The sequence below is a fragment of the Anolis carolinensis genome, chromosome 4 (genome assembly GCF_035594765.1).
Source record: "Anolis carolinensis isolate JA03-04 chromosome 4, rAnoCar3.1.pri, whole genome shotgun sequence".
NCBI classification, from domain to species: domain Eukaryota; kingdom Metazoa; phylum Chordata; class Lepidosauria; order Squamata; family Dactyloidae; genus Anolis; species Anolis carolinensis.
Genome location: NC_085844.1, coordinates 102,961,626 through 102,988,285, shown reverse-complemented (window position 1 = coordinate 102,988,285; position 26,660 = coordinate 102,961,626). Strand labels below are relative to the sequence as shown.

Below are 26,660 nucleotides of genomic sequence, written 5' to 3'. Positions count from 1 at the left end.
GGGAATATTTTGTTGGGAGATGTTAGCTGGCCCTGATTGTTTCCTAACACTATATTCTGATTTTAGTGTTTTTGAATACTTGGAACCAGATTGTATTCATTTTCACGGTTGACCGCAACACAATAATAATAATAATAATAATAATAATAATAATAATAATAGTAATGATAGTAATAATAATGACTTTGGTAATACACAGTGCTTCACTCCCTTCTCAGCTTCCTTTCTGGAAGAATCCTTTCTTGGGAGGTGTTAGCTAGCCCTGGTTGTTTCCTTTGTGGAATTTCCAATTTTCCTGCTTTCAGACTGTTGGTCTTTATTTACTGTCCTTGTTTTAGAGATTATATTGTTCTGCATTATTCTATCCCAGTAATTATTTCATATTAAAGTAGAATCTCACTTATCCAACATTCGCTTATACAATGTTCTGTATTATCCAACGTAGGCTGCCTTTTCATAAACAATGTTTTTGTAGTCAGTGTTTTAAATTTATTGTGATATTTTAGTGGTAAATTTGTAAATACAGTACAGTAGAGTCTTACTTATCCAACATAAACGGGCCGGCAGAATGTTGGATAAGCGAATATGTTGGATAATAAGGAGGCATTAAGGAAAAGCCTATTAAACATCAAATTAGGTTATGATTTTACAAATTAAGCACCAAAACATCATGTTAGACAACAAATTTGGTAGAAAAAGTAGTTCCATACGCAGTAATGCTATGTAGTAATTACTGTATTTATGAATTTAGCACCAAAATATCACGATATATTGAAAACATTGACTACAAAAATGCGTTGGATAATCCAGAACATTGGATAAGCAAGTGTTGGATAAGTGAGACTCTACTGTAATTACAACATAGCATTACTGAGCATTGAACTACTTTTTCTGTCAAATTTGTTGTATAATATGATGTTTTGATGCTAAATTTGTATAACAATTACCTAATTTGATGTTTAATTGGCTTTTCCTAAATCCCTTCTTATTATCCAACATATTCACTTATCCTGCTGGCCTGTTTACGTTGGATAAGTGAGACTCTACTGCATATTGATAATCTTATATTATCTTCTTAGAACTGGATTATATGAGGCCCCTTCTTCACAGCTGTATAAAATGCACACTGAAGTGGATTATATGGTAGTGTGGAGTCAAGATAATCCAGTGCAAAGCAGATAATATAAGATTATAAATGGGTTATATATCTGCGTGGAAGGGCCTTGAGTCTACACTGCCATATAATCCAGTGCAAATTAGATAATCTGTGGAAGAGGCCTAAGAGAGGCCCAAGTCTGCCTGTCCCCTAACTGAACCCTGGCTGTCCCTTGGCTGAATTGGTTGCTAGGAGACGAAGTGGGCAGAGATTAGCCCTCTAAACTGGCAGCAATTGGATAAAATTGCTCTCCCTCTAATTAGGACTTTATTTTTCTTTTCTTTTTTGTTGTATCTTACTGGGAGCCGTAGATGATGGGTTGTGTTGTCAAATTTCGAGGTTGGGTGCCTGTAGTTTTGTTGTTTTGTGGGTTGCCATGATGCCATCACTCATTTATATATATAGATCTAACAACATGTAGGAATTATGAGGGGGGAAAAAACTACTTTCATGATTTAATATCTACCTGAGTCTTTTTGACATAGAACTTTCAAGTCATGTATACCCAGTTTCTTGAAGGAAAGTATTTGCAGATTATTTAAAACTGTTACATTTCTATTTTGGGATGTTGAAGGGACTGAGGACATTTGTCATACCTGACTATCAGATGTATATTGAATTTAAGAGGAAACTGTTTAAAATTCATTTTAAATTTTGTTAAAGAGAATATACCTTGCCTAAGTAAGATAAGTTTGTTTGGTTTGGCACTGTAGAACTTTCAGTAGCCATACATAAATTAAGAGTAAAATTTATTGCAACAAACAATTTAAACTGTGAAAATGTGCATGTTCTATGTGTGTACATAAAATTCATGTTAATAACACTTAGGTAACGTGTTGATTTAGTTATTTTATGTCCCATCTTTCTGCCAACCTGAGGTTTCATGGGGAGTGTGACACTGCTCAGCACAAGCTGAATCCCGGTTCCCTGCCCTGTCTTTCAACTGTGTCTTGTTTGAATTAAGCTTCACTAGTATCAAAGAAAAACAGCTTCCTTTGAGTTGGTTGGAAACCTTCATGGTTTTACTCAACTTCAAAACTTTGGAAACCTTTCCTAGTGGTTTCACTTTATGTTAAATAGCATGAGGAGCAAAACTGACTACCTGAAGCTATGAGTATACCACAGTGTACAAATGCCAAATCGTCAAATCTTGTGTCCTCATTCCTTTTCAGACTTACATTGGTTCCATAGTTGCCTCCGTAAACCCCTACAAAGCCATCCCTGGCCTCTATGACCGTACCACTGTGGAAGAATATAGCCGACACCACTTGGGAGAAATTTCACCTCATATTTTTGCTGTTGCCAATGAGTGCTACCGCTGCCTATGGAAACGTCATGACAACCAGTGTGTTCTCATCAGGTACCTCACTGCTGCTTTAATTACTCCAGCCTTTGTTCTTGAATATTATTTTTTTATGGAGAGTAGGAGGGCTACACATTTGCACAAATAAGGAAATAAATTAAGAGCATGTGTTTTCTTCCTTTCCTCTGTAACTCTGTTAATTCTGATATATTTGAAGATGCTACCACTTAAGGATTTCCATCTCTTGAATGGCAAAAGTTCATTTAATGTATATGCTGTTGTCATATGATCAATCTTTTTAATTATCTACACATCACATACTCTGTTTATGTCCTATTCACATGGACCTCATTTCACTCCGATTTCCCCACTGGTTTATGTCTTGTTGTGCTGCAAATTAATTTGTCACCACTAGTCTTGAATGAGCATGTCCATCCAAAAATGGAAAGAAAGACCTTTAGAAAGCTTATAAATTAAAACAGCAACAATTAAAGCCCTTGCCAGTGCTAGTTGGCTGAATCTGCTTGTTTGAACTTGATTGTTTCCGCTGTTGTTTCTCTTAACTGTGTTTCCATTTAATGAGGCTAAAATAATTTCCAAGGTCATCTCTGGTGTTTGGTGATGTTCTGAGTAATGCGGCTTCAGTGATCATCTCTTCCTGTGTTGCCTTCCTCTTTCCCTTCCTAAGTGCCCTGCTACCACCTGATCTCAGTGTTGATCCATATAGTGCTATTCAGTGCAGTTAAACTGCATTATATAGGTCTACACTGACCATATAATGCAGTTCCAAACTGCATTATCCAGCCCATATCACATTACAAAGCCTCATATCACAAAGACCCATGCTAAAGCAAAGAGCAGTATAGTGCAAGCTCAGCTTTAGTGCTTGCCATTATTCTCCCTAGAAACTAATTCATCCCTCTGTTTTTATTGGCTGGACAGGGTTCCCCCCCTTAACTGCTAAATCCCTTTGTTATGGTGTGTTATCTGACTACAGAGTGTTTAAATTTGATTGTCTGAGAGCTTGAAGTATATATATTTATATAGCCAATGTACGTTTCCAAACTTTTGTTTTGTTCAAAGCTGCAAATCTGTACTTTGTAGAAGAGACGGAGGAAACCAGGGAGGGCATATTTAACCTTCTGCTGCTCTTATAGTACTGCATTTTTGACTACAACTTGTTGATGAAATCTGGCAATCTATCATCTACTTCTACTCTTAGGTGTTTAGGCTTTAGTAACCTTAAATATATTATTTTTAACTCTCTAAAAACTTACCATATAGTTCAACCTACAGGTTTATTTTATAAAGTACAGCTTCTTTTTTACATGGATATTTTATTTAAAATATAATGAATATATGACTTACATTGATAGAGAATAATATATACATGCTTCAGTTGCATTGTTTTCTAAGTGGAATATTAAAAAAAAACTATTTTGGGGAAGGTAGTACTGTCTTTCTAATGTTTCTGGAAAGTATCGCTATTCCAATGCACCACAAGCAGTTTAGGGAAGCATACCAAAATATAGTATCTAAAGTAAAAAAGAGATTATCTACAGGCAGTCCCTGAGTTACAAACATTAGACTTACAAGCGACTCATAGTTAAGAATGGGGGTGAGACAACAGGAAGTGAGAGAAATCTACCCACCGAAAGAGTTATCTTGGGGAAAAGGTGTCTCAATTTTTGTTTCCACAGCAAGCCAATTTTTTCAAAATCTGATGGTCACAGGGACAGAAAGTGAGGCAAAATCTTCTGAACCGGGGCAGAGACAGCAAAACAAACACCACAGAGGTCTTAACCCTTCCCAATGCTACCCAAGGCTAAAAAATGTATTTTTGGGCTGGAGTTACAACTACAAAATTTATCTGTTTTGGATTACAAGCAAATTCAACTCAAGAACAAACCTACAAACCCTATCTTGTTCATTACTTGGGGTCTACCTGTAAGTTGGTAATTATAGAATTTCTGGAAAGCATCTTAGATATTACTAGCTGTGTCCGGCCACACGTTGCTGTGGCTTATAGGAATCATTTGTTGGCCAGGTGGAATAGCAGTGAATAGCCTTGCAGCCTCAAAGCCTGGCTGTTTCCTTTTTATGGGAATCCTTGTTTGGTGAACTGGAATACAACGGAATAGGCTTGCGGCTTGGAAGGTTGGGTACTTGCATTCTAGGGGAATGGTTTTTTCGGCTGCTAGAATTGCAATGAATAGCCTGGCTGCTTCAAAGCCTGGCTGCTTGCTACCTAGGGGAATCTTTGGTCAATCAGCTTCAATAGTACAGAGTAGCATCGCTGCTTCAAAGCTTGGCCACCTTCTACCAAGGTTAATTCTTTGTTGGTCTGGTTGAATTGCACCGAATAGCCTTGCACCTTCAATACCTGGCAGTGTTATACCTAGGGGAATCCTTGTTTGGCGAGCTGGAGTAGCACCCTCAAGAGCCGCTTTGAAGCTTGGCTACTTCCATGTAGCGGAATCCTTGTTTGGCCAGCTTAAATTGCACTGAATAGTCTTGCAGCTTAAAAGCCTGGGCATTTTCTACATAGGGGCATCATTCGTTGGCCAGGTTGAATGGGGCGGAATAGCCTGTGGCTTCAAAGCCTGGGGTTTTCTACCTTGTGGAATCCTTGGTTGACCAGGTTGAAGGACAATGAATAGTCTCCATGAGGCAAGTATGAATGCTGCAATTAGTCACCTTGATTAGCATCGAATGGCCTTGCAAGTTCAAAGCCTGGCTGGTGTTAGCTGGCCCTGTTTGTTTCCTTTCTGGAATTTCCCTGTTTTCAGAGTGTTGATCTTTATTGACTGTCCTGATTTTAGAGATTATATTGTTCTGTATTATTATACCTCAGTAATTATTATATATTATATTTATAATCTTATATTATCTGCCTAGAACTGGATTATATGAGGCCCCTTCTACACAGCTGCATAAAATCCACACTGAACTGGATTATATGGCAGTGTGGACTCAAGATAATCCAGTTCAAAGCAGATACTATGGATTATGTGCCTTGGCATTCTGGGTTATATAGCTGTGTTGAAGGGCCTTGAGTCTACACTGCCATATAATCCACTTCAAATCAGATGATTGTATTTTATAGGCAGTGTGGAAGAGGCCTAACTGAACCCTGGCTATCCTCTGGGCACCATTGTGGCTGAGAAGGTTGCTGGGAGACAAAGTGGGCGAGTCCTAAAGGGGGTGGGGCCTACCCTTCTGACGATGGGGAAACGGCTCTTCCTTGTCCTCTAATTTGGACTTTATTTTTCTAGGGGGTTTTTTGTTTGAAGGAATAGATTGGATTACTATGTCTTTTGTGGCCAAATTTGGTGTGATTTGGTTTAGTAGTTTTGTTATTTACTGCATGGGAAAAATGCACATTACATTTTTATATATATATAAGATGGTTTGTCTAGATTAAGTTGGTCTTGTATCACTGAAGACATCTGTTAGATTTAGTGGCATTTTCTTATGGGCACTGCTCTATGTATTGTATTGCTGTCTATGGATTGCGATAAAAGGCATTCACATCAAGAGACAGCAATGCATTGGAGGCAGTGGAGTAGTAATCACCAAACTAGTTGAATTAAGGCAAAGCAAGTTGATACAAAGAATAGGTGTAACTAGAAGTATGATGGATCCCTGGCAAAAAGAGATGGGTGTGGGGACAAGATCCTTGGAACTGTCAAATTCATGCAGCTTCTCATAACAGAGACAGCAGGAAATCCTTTCAACATTAGTCACATTTTTGGCAATGTGTGATGAAAGCCGCTGCATTTTGTTAACAGTGACTTATTTCATGCCAAATACAGTAGGAACTGCATGTCTGTCAGCATTCTCTCATCTCTGTCCAGTGACAGTTATGATCATGGGTTGTACTCTTGGCTGTTATGAGTTCTAATAAAAATAGATAACTTGGAGTTTGTGTTCTTAGTGTGATTGGTTGCCTTCTCTTCTCACTCTGCTGCACACTGGCGGAGCTGTGGAAACAGCCAAGTACACTGGCTGCTTGCCCACCTCCTTTTATTCTAAATAAAATGATTCTGGGAAATAAGAGTATTAAATGTTGTTCTTGCACAGATTCTTATTTTTTGTCCTTTCCTGCCATTTGGGCTGTATCAGGGATATTTGAAAACACTTTGAATTGATAGGATTTTTAAAAGATTAATTCTATGCCTGCATGTTGGTTAAATTGAATCAGTAAGAATACTATTATCTGGAACAGAATCAATCCCATTGAGCTGAGTGGGTAGGAATAACACTGCTGTTTGCACCCAAGTTTTCAGATACAAAACCAAGAAGTTTTAAAATGGGTGGGAGCAAGAAATCATTCTTTTAAAATAACTTAGTTTGATGCTTGTTTTAGTTTAGTGTTTTAGTGATTCCACCTTAATTATCAGGGCTGCATTGTATGGGATCTTGTGTTTTCTAGTTTAGGGAGGCAGAGATTCCATAGGATGAAAACATGGCTATTAAAATGGAATCATAATGCTATAAGCAGTTATGTGAGAAAGCCCTGGTTTAGCTCCATCAGTATGTACCATTTTACCATTCAAAGGTGTTTTAGGGGATTATTATACTCGCATTGTATTTTGCCTGTTGTTCATAAAGATAGTACTGTATGAAGTTTTTTTTTTCGGAACACTATTTTTGTAGTTTCTGATTTTTGAGGGCAGTGCTCGCCCTCTAGTGGATTGTTCAATTATTTCCTGCTTTGTGTGGTCCCAGGAATCTATATCTGTATCTATATCTATATATCTATCTATATCCATATCTTAATCTAATCTAATCTAATCTAAATCTAATCTATCTAATCTAAATCTAATCTAATCTAAATCGATCTAATCGATCTAAATCTAACCTAAATCCATAATAAAAATGAAAACCCGTATGTGTGTATGTGGCACGCGTGTCTGCTCACATAGACAGCCTCTGGCCTCCACAAACAGGCTACACTTCCCACTGCTCAGAAGCCAGCAAGTCACTACTTTGCACTGACATTGAGGTTACAGTGAGCACCATGAACATGTAGCCAAACCCCTGCCAATGTCCTCCCCAAACACTACAAACCACCACCCAAGGAATGCTTTCATTTGGGGACAATTTCATCCTACATTTTGCTATTTCTTCCACCACATGCAGGCATCCCAAGGTTCTCCATTGCTGTGGAATTTGCATGACCCCACCTACTGCCCTTCCCTTTGAAATCTGTCTGCAAAACAAACAACAGAATTGAGCTGCAACTAAACTTACTGCAGGAGTTTGGGAGATTGAAGTTGTAGTTTAGCCTGCATCAAGTCAGACCATTGTAACTCCTACTGGGGAATTTATAGGAGTTATAGTTCACCTACACTCAGAATGCTATAAACCCAAAGAATAATGGGTCTGGACCACATTTGCCATCCATACCTGATATGCCCAGATTTGACTACTGGTGGGTTTTGAGGAGAATTGACCTGGACATTTGGGAGTAGTAGGTACTGGGATTTATAGGTCACCTCCAATGAATAAGTACAATAGAGTCTCACTTATCCAAGCTAAACGGGCCGGCAGAAGCTTGGATAAGTGAATAACTTGGATAATAAGGAGGGATTAAGGAAAAGCCTATTAAACATCAAATTAGGTTATGATTTTACAAATTAAGCACCAAAACATCATGTTATACAAGAAATTTCACAGAAAAAGTAGTTCAATATGCAGTAATGTTATGTTGTAATTACTGTATTTACAAATTTAGCACCAAAATATCATGATATATTGAAAACATTGACTACAAAAATGGCTTGGATAATCCAGAGGCTTGGATAAGCGAGGCTTGGATAAGTGAGACTCTACTGTACTTCGAACCCCACCGATGATGGACCAGGACCAAACTTGTCACACAGAGCCCCCATAACCAATACAACCTATTGGACAAGTTGGGGAGAAAGAAAGTTATAGTTCACCTGCATCCATAGAAACAGTGACCACCCACCAACAATAGACCACGACCACACTTCGCACAGACAACCCACATGATCAACTGAACATACTGCAGGTGTTAGTGGGGAGCCAGGCAATGACCACCCAATGACATATCTGGACCACACTTGGTACACAGATCCAAAATGGCCAACTTTTCATACTGGCAGGGTTTCGGGATCATTAAGCCACGCTTCTAGGAATTGTAGTTCACCCACTCCAAAATCAATACATAACATTGAAAGACAAATAAGGCCATTCTCAAATCACCCGGCCACCGCCGGGTCCCCAAGCTAGTATATAATAAAAGTCAGTGTTTGTATGTATGTGGGTATGCGACAGCGGTGTATGTGTGTATGTGGCAGCTTTCTGATTGTGTCAGAGCACAGACGCCTCAGAAAGCCACACACCAATTAACAGTGTAAACAAAAGGTTTATTGTTACTCAAAACAGGCTCAGAGACACTTAACTGCAGTGTCTCTGACCAAAACTCAAAATATAAACCCAAACTGGGCTAAAAGGGAAGAACGGAAAATAATCCGGATTATATAGGGAAATAATCTGGATTTAATGCAGTCAAACAGTGCTAGAAGCAGCCTCCCAAGAAGCAGCACTGTACTCAAAAGAAAGCAAACTTGTTAATGTTCAGAAGACAAAAGAAACAGATTAGCGGCATCCTCAGGATGTCTTTTCAAACCGCTGTTGAGTCAGCCAGGATCAAGGAAAATGGACGCTGCCCAGGCAACAGTCGATTCAAAGGCAACTCACAAAAGAGAGGAATCCCAAACCGGAGTGAAGACAAGCCGAAGTCAGGAAGGGAGAAAGCTGCAATTCCGAGTAGCCAAACCAAGCATTGTTACCAGAAGTTGTCAAACAGGATCGAAATTGCCAGTCCAGAGGTCCAGCGAAGAAGAAAGCTGCAAACACGATTAGCCAATCCAAATGTAGTTACCGGAGGTCGTCAAACAAAGCTGAAGTCGTCAGTCCAAAAGTCCAGGGAGGGAGAAAGCTGCAACACGAATTTGCAGCACTTTATCAGCCACCTCGTGTTTACAATATTTATATGGTGCACCTTACCCAGTCTACTTTTACAACCTCTCCATTTTAATCCATGTTTTTATTAGTTCTTGTCATTTGTTTTTAATGGCTAATGTTTAAATTTTTATAATTGTGCATGTTTTTGTCTATTGTTGTGTTTTATATTGCTATTGTTTTTATTCGGGCTTGGCCCCATGTAAGCCGCCCTGAGTCCCCTTTGGGGAGATAGAGGCAGGGTATAAAAATAAAGTTATTATTATTATTATTATTATTATTATTATTATTATTATTATTATTATTATTATAGTCCAACCCAAATTCAAAAAACAGAGGAACCAGGAACGCTAAGCTGTAGAGCCAGGACCCAAAGCCCAACAGGAAAACACAGGCAGGGACAAACTAACTCCAAAAGCGACACTTTGCCTTCTGCGAAGAATCCCCACTTTAGACCTTATTTTTATCTTACACGTCATTATCAGATGAGCTGGTCTCCAGCCCATCATCATCCCCCACAGCTGTTCCTGTTGTTACATGTGGACCTCGCCCATCATCCCTCCAACTCTTCCATCTTCTGTCAAGACTTAGGTCTCCCCATGCCCCGGGTGTATCAGCTGCTTGCCAATCGTCCTGTCCCAAAAATCCCACAAACGTATCACCAGAAGTTGACTCTGCAAACATATCCCTCATTTCCTGAACCCTAGTCCAGTCTGATATGTCCTCCACATTTTCATCATTCCTAGGCCCATCATCCCCAGAGAAACCGAAAAACGTTTCAACTTCTATGGAAGCAATAAGTGTATCCCGGAGCTTCTTTCTCTCTCTTTCCTCATCTGATTCCTGCTCCCAAGTAATCCTTTTAGTTCCTCTACTCAAATCCATCCCGTCTCCTTCTTCAATCATTGACTCCTCATCACTTGAAAACCCTTCAAATGTGTCTTCTTCCGACGGAGCCATAAGTATCTCCCAAGTACGTTTCCTTTGTTGTTCCTCATCAGACAGCTGCTCAATATTACCCCTTTTCCTCCTACTAGTCCTTTTACTACCGTTTGTAATATTGCCAGCTGGCTCAACTACAACAGATTGGCTGTCACTTCCGCATGCCACTGTGACCACTAGGAATGACGAACCTAGCCCAAACTTGGCACGCATAACCCCCATGACCGCATCTCCCCCTACGAACCCGCACGTTCTCTCCGCTCGTCGGGGGAGGCCCTTCTCTCGCTCCCACCACCCTCGCAGTCGCGGTTGGTGGGGACGAGAGAGAGGGCCTTCTCCGTCGTGGCCCCCCTGCTTTGGAACTCTCTCCCTAGAGAGATCAGGCAGGCCCCTACCCTCTTCTCCTTTCGTAGGAGTTTAAAAACCTGGCTCTTCCAGAAGGCCTTTGACACCTAATCAGATGTTGGACTGATCCATCTGCCCATTTTATAATAGCCCCCTTTTCTGAGATGTTGCCAATGCTATTTTGCACTTTATTGTCCATTTCTACCGGCACATTCTGTTCTGGATTTTATGAATTAGTCTCCTGTTTTAATATTGCATGTTTTTTGTATGCTTTTTGCTGATTTTAACGATTGTTTTATTGCTATTGATGTTTTACTGGTATAATTGTTTTATAGTCGTGCTATTGATATTGATTGTCTTATCGGGCTAGGCCCCATGTAAGCCGCGGGGTATAAAAATAAAGTTGTTGTTGTTGTTGTTGTTGTTATTATTATTATTATTATTATTATTATTATTAGTATTATTAGTATTATTATTATTATTATGCACTTTACGACCTGGTGCCGTTTGGGGGAGGATGGACCACTGATGATGATATTTGCAGTACTTTCAATTGTTTCGACTCCCACAGACCACTGCGACACCCACTAGTGAGGGAACTGGACCAAACTTGGGACACAGAAGCCCTGTGACCCCCTTGACATCCTGGGGCAGATTGGAGGAGGACAGACAAAGGATGATGGGACTTGCAGTACCTTCACTCACTTCTTGAGACCATAACAACTGCTATAAATGACAGAATTGAACCAAACTTGGCACACATATCCCAAATGACACACTTTACATGCTGCAGCAGTTTGTGGGATGATGGACCAAGGGTGATGGATCTGCAGTACATTTCATCCAATTCACCTCCCACAGACCAATGTGATGCCCATTAATGACAAAACTGTACCACACTTGACACACAGGTGCAATGTGGCCCACATTATGTCTTGGTGCGGTTTGGGGAAGGATAGATCATGGATGATGGGTGTTGCAGTAACCTCACTTAATTCACCTTCCACAGACCACTGTGATACCCATGAATGACAAAACTGTACCAAACTTGACACACAGGTGCAATGTGGCCCACTTCCTCCTGCGGTTTGAGGGAACAACTGACCAGGGATGATGGGATTTACAGTACCTTCACTCATTTCCTCAGACCACTGCAAACCACACCAATGACTCATCAAGACCAAACTTGGCACACATACCCCTCATCATCCACTTTACATCCTGCTATGTTTTGAGGGACAATGGACCATGAATGCTGGGATTTACAGTATTTTCATTCACTTTCTGAGACCACTGCAACCTACACCCATGACTGATCAAGACCAAACTTGGCACACAGACCACCCATGACCAACTCTACATCCTGGCATTGTTTGGAGGAGGAGGGACTATGGACGGTGGGACTTGCATATGGCAGTTGTAGTTCACCCACACCCACTGAACCCAGCTGACATTGGATCAAGACTACACTTGGCACATGGGCAAACAAGGCCTTTCTCAAAGGGCCCGGCACCGCCGGGTCCCCAAGCTACTATATAATAGAAGTGAATGTTTGTATGTGTGTATGTGGCACTTTTCTGATTGGCCACCACTTCCACAGGCCACGGTGACCGCCAGGAATGACAGATCTGGCCCGGCATGACTGCATGGAGTGCCGTTACCTTCCCGCCAGAGCGGGATCTATTGATCTACTCACATTTGCATGTTTTCGAACTGCTAGGTTGGCAGAAGCTGGGGCTAACAGCGGGCGCTCATTCCGCTCCCCGAATTCGAACCTGTGACCTTATGGTCCACAAGTTCAGCAGCTCAGTGCTGTAACACACTGAGCCACCAGAGGCCCCAAAAACTGTCTAAAACGTATCAATTCAAAATGAGCGTTATAGTACAATAATTTAAAAGGCTCTCCAGTTAAGAGAGTTATTTTTTAAAACGAACAGTCTTTGCTTTCCATCTGCTTTCTATTTGATGCCATCATTATGTATTTTACAGGATTTCAGCAATCTAAAGTGAAGTCTGAATTAGGTGGGAATAAGCCACTCTTCAGATGTTGTTGGGCTGAGACTCCCAGCATTACATGCTGTTAGTTAGGCATTCGTGACCACTCATTATTTCTTGCAGATCAGAAAAATTCTGCTTTCTTCCTTATGCTTCCACTAGCCCAAACTAGTGTGCCCCTCCTGTACCAGCTTTTCTGACTGGAGCAGGGATCCAAAAGGGATCAATATAGGTGCAGGCTATATGCATGTGTGTATTGGTGGTAAGCCATGGTTTTCCACATACTTTATCTCACATGATGAGCAGCCTTGCACCTGTTTGAAAGAAGACTTCTTGGGTTCAATAGTTAGTTCAAATTAGAATAGCCCCCCTCAATTATAGTCAGTCCTCAACATTTTCTAGTGTTAGAGACAAAGGGCCCTGTGAAAGTGGGAAACCCATAAATTATCATTTTAAAAAAACCCAGTAGAATACCTCTCTAAGAATCCCTAGGTCCTCCAGCCCAACCCTGTGGTCTGCTTTGGCAGACGTTGAGTGTAGAGTCACACTAAAGGACCAAGAGATTTCAAAGGAAACCATATTAATGAAATCTGAAAATAATCACATCTGCAAAAGTTAAACTTGCAAATATGGAGAGCCATCTTCACTGGTGGCTTTCTAAGTCAACTACCGATGATTCAGTGAGTAGGCTCAGACTGGGACTAACAGATAGGACTCAGGCCTCTGTATGCTATGTAAGTGATGGAATAAGCGTAATTATGACCGGAATGGCTCCTGGATTATGATTTTGGATTATGTGGATTTAATAATTGGTTTTAATGTTTAGATGTTTTTAATTCTATGTTTTTAATGCATATGTTCCTTTTAATTGTATGTTTGTATATGTGGCATTGAATTGTTGCCTACTTGTAAGCCGCTTTAAGTCCCCTTCGGAGTGAGAAGGGCGGGGTATAAATACAGTAAATAAACTTTGAAACAAAGTCATTTTATGGCAGAGCATACTGGCAGCTCTTCCTCTTGCTTGTCAGAATTTATTTTATAGTTGCTGCTAACAACTCTAGGTGAAACTTGCAACCCCTCAAACTTAGTATTACGGTATTGACATCTTGGTATAAAAATGTAATATGAGGAAAACAAGTCCCCCTCTCATTTCTGATTCTTCGTATCTAATATTTCAAAGTAGCTGAGATAGTTGTGAAAGTAGTCAAAGGAAAGACTGTGCCTGAGCTGTGAAATTCATCTGCAGTTGGATTTTTAGCTTTAGATTGCTAGCTTAATAGACAAATAAATTGAGTTACCATTGCACAAACATCAGACTTCTGACCTAGAGATTTATTCAAGATGAAAGGATACATTTGACAAACATGTTAGCTGTTAGAGCTTTATATTTCACCTATTGTGGAAGATAATACAGCCAAGAGACTGAACTGGAGTGTGTTTGAAATATATTGACCTGTTGCATTCGAGAAAAGTGCAAAGATACCAAGGCTGAACATTCACGTCTGTAGAGAACCTGATGTGGCAGGGAATTGAATCCTTTTGAATCCCACCGCTGCCACCAATTTATGTAGAGATGCTGAGGGTGATGTGGCAGGGAATGGAATCTTTTTGATCCCACCGCTGCCACCAATTTATGTAGAGAACTGAGGGTGACAGACAATGGAATCCCTTTTGGAATCCCTCAGCTTTACCACCAATTATGTACAGAGGTGAGGTGTCTGACAGGAATGTGTGACAGAAATGGAATCCTTTCAATCCCACACACACACACACACAGATACCACCACTTAATAAAGATGTTCTATGAGAGATGATGTTAATTAATTATTAGTTTTACTATCTTCTTCTTCGCTGCCACCAATGAAGAGACGTCAGGCAGATGGTACTGGTTCTTATAAGCTTTCTCTATTTGTTCCACTTTAGATGTTGATGTTACTTAACTTAATATAAGAGTATGACAGAGGCTTGGTTAGAATAAAAACAAAATAAGTTTATTGCAGGTACAGAGCTTGATGGTTTCAGATAACTTGGTAAAGGCACTTCGCTTAATGGTTACAAACGGTTATGAGGTGGTCAAACTTTCAAAATACTTCTTCCTCTGGATTACACTAAACCCTGATCCTCCTGGATCCCCTGGGATTAATGTTCCCTAATCCACAGACTCTATAACTGACCCTAAACAAATCACCTAACTTGCCTAGTCTGGTCCAACCTAAATCTGACTCAAATCCTTCTATTTAAGCCAGCCTGATTCTCCACACAAGAATCAGATCCTTCCCTGTGACTAGAAAATCACAGACTCCTAAAATAAATCCTTTATTTTAGGCCTGACTCAAATTCTTTTGAGTCACCCTGATCCTCTACACAAGGATCAGTTCCTTCCCTGTGAATGGATATCACAGACTGCTGGGTTTTAAAATATTCCCCCTCTTCCTTTCCAGGCGGCGGTTGGCTCCGCCCCTGTTGCTATGGTAACCTGTTCTAGCATTCTAAGATGGCTACCTTCCCCCATACACATTGTCAATTCAAATACTCACCATTTTAAACTTAGCCAAACCTGACTGTTTAAACAAAATCAAATACACATATCATCTATAAACAAAATATAATTATACACTTCTTTACAACGTCGATACCAAGGCTGAGCATTCACGTCACGCTTAGAAATTAATTTCTCTGCAGATGGTTTCAGCAACTCAGCAGGAGAAAGGGAGGGCGTTGCAGCCACAGGGCTCTGCCCCCATCATACATAATTTAGGATTTTGTTTTATCACGTCCTGAGAAGGAATTCTCGCCCTCAATGGCAACTATATTACTACTGAAGCATTTCAGTCCAACTCAAAACATGGAGTAATCTTTTCTCTTCTTGCAGCAGAATTTGGAAAATGTACTTTTTGGAATGCAGTTGCCATAATTTCCTGGTTGGTGTGATCTGTCATAATCCAAACAAGTTCCCACTGCTGCCCCAAAGAGTAATTTTCCTTGGCCCTGTCCCTCTCTAAGTGCATCTCTGTATTGAGGACTGTTTATGCTCGACAGTATGGTATAGTAATCGCACACAGGTATATATTTGTGTTACCCTATATATTTGTGTTACTCTTTATTCCCAATGCCATCAGCATTATCAAATTCAGTTCCTCACCACTGTTTACCCTTGTCAAAGACCTATCCTATCACTAGTCAAGCCCGGTCCTAACAGAACTATTCATAATGTGTTGGGTGATATGTCAGTTTGTATAGTATTACACTATCAAACAAGATTAGTAGACAGCTTGATCATTCATTACGCAAGGTATTGGTTTTCTGTCATTCCAGGCAAAACTGTATCATAGTTCTCGGAAATCATGTTTGTGATTCATTTTATCCCATTTATGAAGCCATGATTAACACTTAACACCATGTTTCTGTAAATCCATTAGGCGGAAACATAAGATTAACTATTTATTTTTCTGTTTAATTCACTTACTGCAATGGACTCTTGTAGTAACTAACACATATATTACAATAAGCATATTTAAACGCATTTCAAAAGCATTCAAAATATGGCAACTACCAGTCACATAACAAAAGTATTTCAGTAAGAGTTAGTCACCAGCCTCTGGTAAGTTCTATTTTTTAAGATTTCTGGTATGAATGACTCATTGAAGTCTTATTATGCTTTTGTATTCCAGTGGTGAAAGTGGTGCTGGTAAAACAGAGAGCACTAAGTTGATCCTCAAGTTTTTGTCTGCTGTGAGCCAACATTCACTGGAACTCTCTCATAAGGAGAAGACCTCGAGTGTTGAACAAGCAATTTTGGAGAGCAGGTATTTTTATGGATGTCCCACATCACTTTGAAGAAGACAAAATAATAATTAGGAGAACATCTTGAAATAAGATATGCCAAAGTAGATGATGTCTTGCCTAGCAGTTAGGAAACAAAACTCTGCAGTAGCTGGGAGCTGATAAAACCCTAAAGCACTGCTCATCACTTTTGGTTTTTTCAAACTAAACTAGTACTTTATAAACATAGACTATTTTTGTTTCCCTGATGTATTTAGCACACAAGTGTAGACTTCTGCACTTGCTACATAAGTCATTTAAATCTCAAAAACAGGATGCTTGTTTCAGTTTTATTTTTTTCCATAGCTAGACAAGCCACAAAACAAGGTCATGAAAGACCTAGCCAATTCAGCATCTGATTTTCACGGTGGTCATCTCAATGCTTCTGGGAAGCTCATAACTAGGACACAAAAACAGTCATTCACTGCAGCTGGTATTCAGAAACACATTATGTGATGAGTGTAATCTTTCAATTAGTGTAATGTATGAATACAAACATACATATGTCACAGCCAAGCTATTCAGATGGCTTGGCTTGTTGGTTCAGGGAATGTCTGTTGTTATCTGTTGATTAGTTAAGCCCCAAGTAATTTATTTTTACCAACATATAGTTTATGTAACCTGTGATTTTGCTTACATGTTACATGTATTTCCTTACATGTTGCATATATTTTTCCTTACATGTTCCTTACAGATATTGTTCTTACATGCACATAATTTAGGATTCATTTTTTTTTACATTGCCAGGTACATCAAATTAGTTTTTTCTTTGAAGTAGTTTGCATTATAATTGCAATTTTTATAGATGAGTGAACATGGCTAAAAGAGAGATATTAAAACTGTTGTGGTGGTCAAATCTTTTCACAACATCCTTGTACAGTTAAGTATTAACTGGTCGTCACTAGCTCTTTCCCTTTACTGGGTGGGAGAATGTGAATGTCAGAGGTGATAAGTAGAAAAATTGATGTGATCAGATTTTAATTGTTAGTTTCCAGTGAAACTATTTATGGGTGGGATTACTGTCCCACCCTCTAAACCAGTGTTTCTCAGCCTGTGGGTTCCCAGGTGTTTTGGCCTATAGCTCCCAGAAATCCCAGCCAGTTTACCAGCTGTTAGGATTTCTGGGAGTTGAAGGCCAAAACATCTGCGGACCCACAGGATGAGAACCACTGTTCTAAACTGCATCTTGATAAAAGTTTGTTTTAGTGCAAAGTCTCAGACAGATTTCTCATCAATTTTTAAATCTTGATAAATGTGTACTTAATGCAGTCATGCCGGCCACATGACCTTGGAGGTGTCTACGGACAACGCTGGCTCTTCGGCTTAGAAATGTAGATGAACACCAACCCCCAGAGTCAGACATGACTGGACTTAACGTCAGGGGAAACCTTTACCTTTACCTAATGTTCTAGAAGACTTCAGATGAGGCTGGTTCATTACATGGGATTGACTTTTTTTTTAAAAAAAACCCCAAGTTCTAGTGAATGTGGTTTCTAAGAACTGCTGTGTCCAATTCATACTTTTGGTGTTTATGTTAATTTTCCTACAGTCCAATTATGGAGGCATTTGGCAATGCAAAGACTGTTTACAACAACAATTCAAGCCGCTTTGGAAAATTTATTCAGCTAAACTTCTGTCAGAAGGGAAACATTCAGGGAGGTAAAATAGTAGATTGTATCCTTTGTTTTTTGTGAGTGCTTTTGTATCTACATGTATGTTTAGTAAGCAAAGGGAACCTGTCTATATTTCTGTCAACATTCCAGTAGTTTGGATAATCTAGTAGCAAACTTCTTCTATCCTTTGTAACAGAAAACTGTGCTGAAAGAATGTTTACTTTAAAAAATCTAGCAATTGCTTTTTCTGACAATTGTAAAACAAAACTTTTGCTAAGCAAGTCTACAATGAATTGTGTATATAAGCTACTATGTTCCCCCACCTCATACCAGTAGAACCAGTTTATTCTTTGACCCATCTTTCTGTTACCTGCCAAAGATTTATTAGAAAAGGTAAGAAAATATTTCTTTTTTCCTAACTTTAAAAAAAAAATAGTTTTGCCGAGAATATCAATTATACATCACTAAACATATTTTCTCTCATAGAATCGAGTAGTAAGGCAAAACCCAGGAGAAAGAAATTATCACATATTCTATGCCCTGCTGGCAGGGATTGAGGGGGAAAAAAGAGGTGAGTGCTGTTTTTTTTTTTGACTGAATAATTTTTAAAGTATCATTTTGCCCAATCCTTCTCAGAGATTACCTCCCATTTAACTAGATAACTAGATAATATGTGTACATGCATGTGTAAAAACAGAAGGAGAGAGTATAGTAAATATATATTTTTTCATGTCAGGAGCGACTTGAGGAACTGCAAGTCGCTTCTGGTGTGAGATAATTGGCCGCCTGAAAGGATGTTGCCCAGGGGACGCCTGGGTGTTTTGATGTTTTTACCATCCTTGTGGGAGGCTTCTCTCATGTCCCCACATGGAGCTGGAGCTTATAGAGGGAGCTCATCTGCACTCTCCCCGGGTTGGATTCGAACCTGGCAGTCTTCAGGTCAGCAACCCAACCTTCAAGTCACAAGGCTTTAACCCACTATGCAACCGGGGGCTCCCAGTAAATATAAATAATGAATATACACACACAGAAAAATATTCATTATTTTGTTTCCTACACACCAGGCATATGCCTCACTCTCTCTTTGTTTCAAAAATTACGTCCTCACTGTTCCATTTAGCACTGCCTTCTAGAAGAGGGAAATTCCTGCCAGTCCCAAAAAACATGGCAAATGATAAAGGACTGTGTGAGATAATAGTCCAAAGGACCTTGAGGATCAAATATTCCCCATCCCTGGCAGAAAATTTTGGTTGCAAAGTTTGCAGTCAATCTACATCTATATATATAAAAGAGTGATGGCATCACGGCGACCCACAAAACAACGAAACTACAAGCCCCCCAACCTCGAAATTTGACAACACAACCTATCATCCACGCCTCTAGGTTGATACAACAAAAAGCAAAGAAAAATAAAGTCCTAATTAGAGGGAGAGAAATAATTGTTTTTATCCAATTGCTGCCACTTAGAAGGCTAAGCTCTGCCCACTTGGTCTCCTAGCAACCCACTCAGCCCAGTGTTAATAAAAGAATGAAAAATAAAATAAATACAAATAATACAATAAAAATAATAAAAAACACTAAAAATTAATACAATCAAATACTATAACAAAATAACTAAAAACAATACAACAAAATAATAAAATATAATAAATAAAAAATATAAGTTACAATAAAATTAATTTAAAAAATACAAATAATGTCAAATAAAAATTCCACAACAACTTTTAACCAATACCACCACCACTTTGCCACAGCAACGCGTGGCCGGGCACAGCTAGTCTTTAATAAGCTGGGAGGAGGGAAGAAAGACAGATAGACAAATAGCATCAGGCATTCAGGGATAATGGGGAAGGACTTCACTTAGCCTAACCTGTTTCTTGCCTTTCTATTTCCTCACTGAGACTTATTGACTTGAGCAGATGTGGTTTAACTCCAGCACATAGTCCTGTGTGGTTTCATTGTTTAGGGCAGCGGTTCTCAACCTGTGGGCCCCCAGATGTATTGACCTTCAACTCCTAGAAATCCTAACAGCTGGTAAACTGGCTGGGATGCCTGGGAGTTGTAGGCCAAAACACCTGGAGACCCACAGGTTGAGAACCACTGGTTTAGGGATTTTGTGTACATTTCTTGTTTATACAAACATTGGTTATTATTATTATTGCCTAGTGAAATTATCTATTTGTTGAAATACTGATTAATGTAATTGGTTTCTCCTGTATCTAGATGCATTATACTTATCTGCACCGGAGAACTATCACTACCTGAACCAATCTGGATGTGTAGCGGACAAGACAATCAATGACAAAGAAACTTTCAAAGAAGTCATTGTGAGTTTGGCAATGCTGTTCTTTACAGCACGGGTGGGGAAAACATTTGCCTGTAATCTCCATCCATCACACAGCATCTAGTGGAAGCTCCAGCACAGTTGCAATCTGCCTTTCCTTCAGGAAACTTCTTGGATGCACTCTGAGTTCCTCTGAAAAACAGCATCTTGTAGTTTGCGCTTCCTTCCACTCAGCAAGTTCCTTTAGAAAAAAGGTGGCAGTTTCCACAAAGGACTTCCTTTCCCTTGAATCTCCAGTTACCCAAGGGATGCAGAGACAAGATATGGCAGAAGGATAAGAAAAGTCACATATTCCAGGCATATGTTCCAACCCAGTTGACATTTTCTATGGTTTAGTTGTCTTCCTTGGGTTCCCACTCTTTGATTTATATCTGTAAACAACATACAGAGTTCAGAAAGCATAACATTTATATATTAGAAGCTTCCAGGACTGCCAGTTCAACTACTCTGACTTAGAAATACTGAAAAATAGAAGTGGACTTTGAGCAACTTCCACATTTTGTTATTTTGGAGGAGAGCAATCCCTTGAATACTAGAGATGTAAAATGTCCCCTAGACTCCCTGTAGTTGTCTATTCTTGCTGTAAATTAGGGGTAGTTTCCTTTCACAGGCTGCACATTCCCACCCCTGTCACGCACACATAAAAAGGCGAAGTATTTCCATTTCCTTCTATGATATCATGTTGCATTCCTTCCTATTACTATTTTAAGATAGATTATAGGGGGAACAAGAAGCATTTTGAGGAGTGTGGGGTTTGCCTTTGTGTGCTTTCGTGTGTTTGGCATGTATTCTGTGTTGTTTTCTGGCAAAAATTGAATGAAAATCACCATAAAATAGGTTAATTCACATCTTACTGGGAATGAACCTCTGTTTCTACAGCAATATTGAGTAATATGGTATATAAACTGTGTCTTACAAATAGTTAATTTTGTTGGGTTGTTGTGTGTTTTCCGGGCTGTATGGCCATGTTCCAGAAGCATTCTCTGATGACGTTTCACCCACATCTATGGCAGGCATCCTCAGAGGTTGTGAAGTATATTGGAAACTAAGCAAGGGAGGTTTATATATCTGTGGAAGGTCCAGGGTGGGAGAAAGAACTCTTGTCTGTTGGAGGCCAGTGTGAATGTTGTAATTAATCACCATGATTAGCATTCATGGCCTTGCCAGCTTCAAGGCCTGGCTTCTTCCTGCCTGGGGGAAATCCTTTGTTCAGAGGTGTTAGTTGGCCCTGATTGATTCATGTCTGGAATTCCTCTTGTTTTCAGACTGTTGTTCTTTATTTACTTTTTTAAAAAATACTGGTAGCCAAATTTTGTTCATTTTCATGGTTTCCTCCTTTCTGTTGAAATTGTCCACATGCTTGTGGAATTTCAGTGGCTTCTCTGTGTAGTCTTACATGGTAGTTGTTAGAGTGAGCCAGCCTTCAGAATTATGTGAAATTGAGAAATAATGAGAGTATCCACTTATTTCAATAAATAAAAAGTGATATAGTTGTTGCTTCTGACTGTATCTCTAATTTACTGTTTGGGCACAATGTTTCTTTGTGAGAAAATGAAACTTGCACAGACAGAAAATAAAAAAGGTAATTGGTCAAACAGTTCAAGCTCTCAGTCACATTCTCTTTTCTTATAGATGGCTATGGAAGTGATGCAGTTCACCACTGAGGAGGTGCGAGATGTTCTTCGACTTCTTGCTGGCGTTTTGCACCTTGGCAACATTGAATTTATAACTGCTGGTGGAGCACAGGTGTCATACAAAACAGGTGGGAGAGATGGCTACTCATGAGAATTGTTTCATTTCTCCCTTTATACATTAAAATTTGAGTTACAGTGCAACCTCCATAGCTGCAGCACCTGTAGCCGGGGATGTAGGGGGGCGGGGTCAACCTCCCCTCCCCCCTGAAATTTTTCAGGTTTTAAAAAAAACCTGGTTTACTTATGAATTTTAACTGATTAACCAAATCCCCATGAGTGTCCACTGAAGTTTATCAATGGAGCCTGATTTCTAAATTATTTTGTGTAATGAAAATACTCTTCATGATTCGCTTAAAAAAAATTCAACCTTCCCCCCCCCCCCCCCATTTTTTTTTTTTTGCTATAGTCCTACCTGTAGCCATTGTTTCAGCTACCCAGATCCAACAAGATAGGTTGTTTGAAGTTTTGTAGACCCCCCGGAAGAAATAGAAAAAATTTAGAGAGGATACCCTTCTAAAAAATTTTCAAGATCTAGGATGACTCTATAGTAACTTTTGACAGATGCCATTCATTTCAACAGGATTTGATACTAGCATGATTTCGTATTTCCATAGTAAATTCTGGAAATGTATATGTGGGTCATAGTGTACTAGCAACTTCCAAAATCCATTTAAAGCCAACAAACTCATTCTTCTTCAAATCCCATCTGCAATGTTCATAATTTGCATAGATTGCCTTTGAAAATAAGGGTATATAATAAACTTGAATATGGCATGTGTTAAGAAATGCACTCAACTGAAGGGAAATAAAATTTGTGAAACATTAGCTGATGTTATGGTTATCTATCACTTGATTTTTGCCCCATAAGTGACTTTAAATTTTAGTTGGCATCACGGGTGTTGCTGCTGTACTTTCGAGTATCTGCTTGTATTCATTTCTTTCCATTGTCATTTTGGTTTGTTGCTAGCTCTGGGTAGAACCGCAGAGTTACTTGGGCTGGACTCAACACAATTAACTGAAGCATTGACACAGCGATCAATGATACTCAGGGGAGAAGAAATATTAACACCTCTCAGCATACAGCAGGTAATGTCAAATTTCTCTGAAGTGGTTAAAATATATTTAATTATTTGTGAAATTCCAGATTTCTATCACATGATCATATTTGACTTCTTGACTGTTTTATAGCTTTCTGACTTATAGAAAAGTATACATTACAGTGGGAGACCAAACATGACTGAAAAAGGCAGTATCCTTTATTTTCATGCAAGGTGTAAGGCTTGCTTATTACATCCTCAAATCAACATCACTGAGAGACAAACTGATGTGCATAACAGGTGCATCTCCTAGGTGTGGTTCATCTGATTGATGGAGCCTACACTACCATGTTAACTAAACAGTATAAATGAGACACTAATTATAATATAAAGACAGATGCTTACATTCTAAAAACCCCCAATCATTGTTGTAATCATTGTTGAGGCAACACGGGTGACCAAAAAAGGTTGTATTTATACTATAGAATGAATGCTATTTGATACCACTTTAAATGTCATGGCTCAACACTCTGGAATCCTGGGATTTATAGTTTGGTGGGGCACCAGCACTCTTTGGCAGAGAAGAATGAAGACCTTGGAAAACTACAATTCTCGTGATTCCATAGCATTGTACTGTGACAGTTAAAATGTTGTAAAACTGCATTAATTCTTCAGTAGAGTTGCACCCACAGTGGGTATGCATGTATTGTTATAAGGAAATGGAAATTTTGTCCTCATTGGAAAAGTACTGGGTCTTCTTTGGTGGAAACAGGTGGTCATCTTCTTCTTTTGGAGGAAATTAGGAATTGCTGGAGGTGAAGATACAAGTCACTGCTCAATGGATATTGAGAGCTTTCTTGTCATTTACAAAGTGGTTCCAGACGTAATAAACATAATTGTGTTCTTAAAAACAGTCTCTTCTTTCATAGTCGTTCCCAAAAAATCCTTTCCTATTACACTATATAACAAAATGTGAAAGATTTTCTGATCCTGGTTTGAAAGTGTTATTCCTGTTTAATTGTGAGGTACTTACTTTGAAAGTACAGTAGAGTCTCACTTAGCCAAGCCTCGCTTATCCAAGTTTCTGGATTATCCAAGCCATTTTTGTAGTCAGTGTTTTCAATATATCGTGATATTTTGGTGCTAAATTTGTAAATACAGTAATTACAACATAACATTACTGTGTATTGAACTGCTTTTTCTGTCAAATTTGTTGTAAAACATGATGTGTTGGTGCTTAATTTGTAAAATCATAACCTAATTTGATGTTTAATAGGCTTTTCTTTAATCCCTCCTTAATATCCAAGATATTCGCTTATCCAAGCTTCTGCCGGCCCGTTTAGCTTGGATAAGTGAGACTCTACTGTAGTTGTTATACTCAGAAATTTCATTTTTGTGGCTGCCAAAGTCTATGCTGAATTGGTTGCGACTCAATAAGATATTAATTGAAAAACTATAGCAAAATGTGCTGCAAGGTGTCCCACAAAAACAAAGTTTTTAATAAACCTTTTCCATGTTTTTATGATAGAACCAAATAGGAAATGACATTTATCACCCAGGAACAAAAATCATGGTACATAGTGTTCTGCCTTCCTTACCTTTTGAACTTTCACTGCATCAGTAATCTTCAGAATTCTGTTCTGTTTCTCAATCTTTTTGTGCAGTGTAGGATACTTCCAAATATTTCAAGTTTTTGGATAAATGTTCAAATATTTGCTAAGGTTACAAAATAAAGGTAGAAAATATGTTTTCTAACATCTTCATTGAGCAGCAGTTGGAAGGACAGAAGACCCTATGTTAAGAAAAGAAATGAAACATCAATGTACATTTATATATTGCACTACTTTATCAAGTTATGTGTCCTGTGTTTTAAGTTGTACTGCAAGAAGGTAATCACATCAAAAGGGTGTTTTCTTATGAAAATATATTTTTGTATTACCTTCTACCAGGCAGTAGATAGCAGAGATTCGGTGGCTATGGCACTTTATTCCCAGTGTTTTACCTGGATTATTAAAAAAATCAACAGCAGGATAAAAGGCAAAGATGACTTCAAGTCCATTGGAATTTTAGACATCTTTGGATTTGAGAATTTTGAGGTATGTTCCAAACATTTTTCTTTGCTGATAGTGAGTTTTAAATGTAATTCTAATGGTCTTTAATCTATTTTAATTGTATTTGAACACACAAATATTTAATTGTTTTTTAATTTTTGTATTTATTTTAAATTGTTATTAGATTGTGTGGTTGCCTTAAATCCCTGCAGGAAGAAAGATGGGATATAAATAAAGATGATGATCATGATGATTTGACTTTTATCTGTTTGTTCTTGCACATTATGAGTCAGACTGTCATTTACTGAGAGTAGTATTTGTTTATACCTTGTCTTTTTCTAGGTTAATCGTTTTGAGCAGTTTAATATTAACTATGCAAATGAAAAACTTCAGGAATACTTCAACAAGCACATTTTTTCATTAGAACAATTGGAATATAGTAGGTAAGATTTACAAGTTTTAGGGTGTGACTGTTATGCAATAAAAATGTATCTGAAAAACAAACCAAATCTGCCTGGGGCTGGGACTCTCCCCCTCTTACCTCCAAAAAGGGAGGAGCTCTGGTTTATTTGTTTTTTAGAGATGACCCCAGCAGCATTTTCTCTTAGTGAGTGTCTTCTCCCTCCCTCCTGACCACCCTGCACACACACACCACACATGAAATGGACTGAGGGAAGGCTGCCGAGGTGCCTCCTTACCCCGACTTCCAGAGCGCTAGCTGGGCTTACGTTGCTCCTCTTCTTCCTCCAAGCAAGAGGAGCTCCTCTGGAAGTGAGAACTTAGCAATGAGCACTCTTTTTTTCTCAGAGGCAAAAGAGGAGCCAGTGTACTTGGGCTAAAGAGGCATCTTGGCCGTGCTCCCACCGCCAAGGTACCTGCCTGCTCTCGCTCCACCCCACTAGCCTTGGCCCCTGGGTACTCCCCACTCCTCTCTTCTTGGAGGTAAAAAGAGGCAGAGTTACAATGTGATGATTAAGCAAGGAAAGACTAGAAGCCAATTGTGGAATCCCAAAAGAGGGGCATGACTACTATGTGGTGGCTACTATCCTTCTGTGAATTACGAGTATTTCCTTCAACATCCCTAGAAAGTAGAGTAAATATTATTGCTTTTAGTAATCATAATAAAATCTCTTGTCTTTGGCTTTGATAGAGAAGGACTCTTATGGGAAGATATTGACTGGACAGATAACGGGGAGTGCTTGGATCTTATTGAAAAAGTAAGTACACATGGTACCATGTAGCACAAATATTGTATGCATTGGTTTTATTGTTAATGACATCAAGAGGTTTTTCACTAAAAATTAGAGACGATTGGGATGATAAAAGGGTGAATGAGACGGCTATATGTATTTTACTGTGTTA

General features: G+C 39.0%; 1 protein-coding gene across 2 annotated transcripts in view; it reads left to right on the top strand.

The window, feature by feature from the left end:
• myo10 (myosin X) overlaps positions 1-26,660 on the top strand; it is a 258,827-nt gene that overhangs the window by 117,385 nt on the left and 114,782 nt on the right. For both annotated transcript variants that reach the window (XM_008108850.3, XM_016992938.2), the window contains exons 4-14: positions 2,329-2,516; positions 16,409-16,543; positions 18,109-18,233; positions 18,552-18,565; positions 18,659-18,743; positions 20,396-20,499; positions 22,149-22,278; positions 23,178-23,296; positions 25,197-25,343; positions 25,641-25,741; positions 26,449-26,515. In XM_008108850.3, the coding sequence (XP_008107057.2) occupies positions 2,329-2,516; positions 16,409-16,543; positions 18,109-18,233; positions 18,552-18,565; positions 18,659-18,743; positions 20,396-20,499; positions 22,149-22,278; positions 23,178-23,296; positions 25,197-25,343; positions 25,641-25,741; positions 26,449-26,515 (1,215 nt within the window). The remainder of the gene's footprint in view (positions 1-2,328; positions 2,517-16,408; positions 16,544-18,108; positions 18,234-18,551; positions 18,566-18,658; positions 18,744-20,395; positions 20,500-22,148; positions 22,279-23,177; positions 23,297-25,196; positions 25,344-25,640; positions 25,742-26,448; positions 26,516-26,660) is intronic.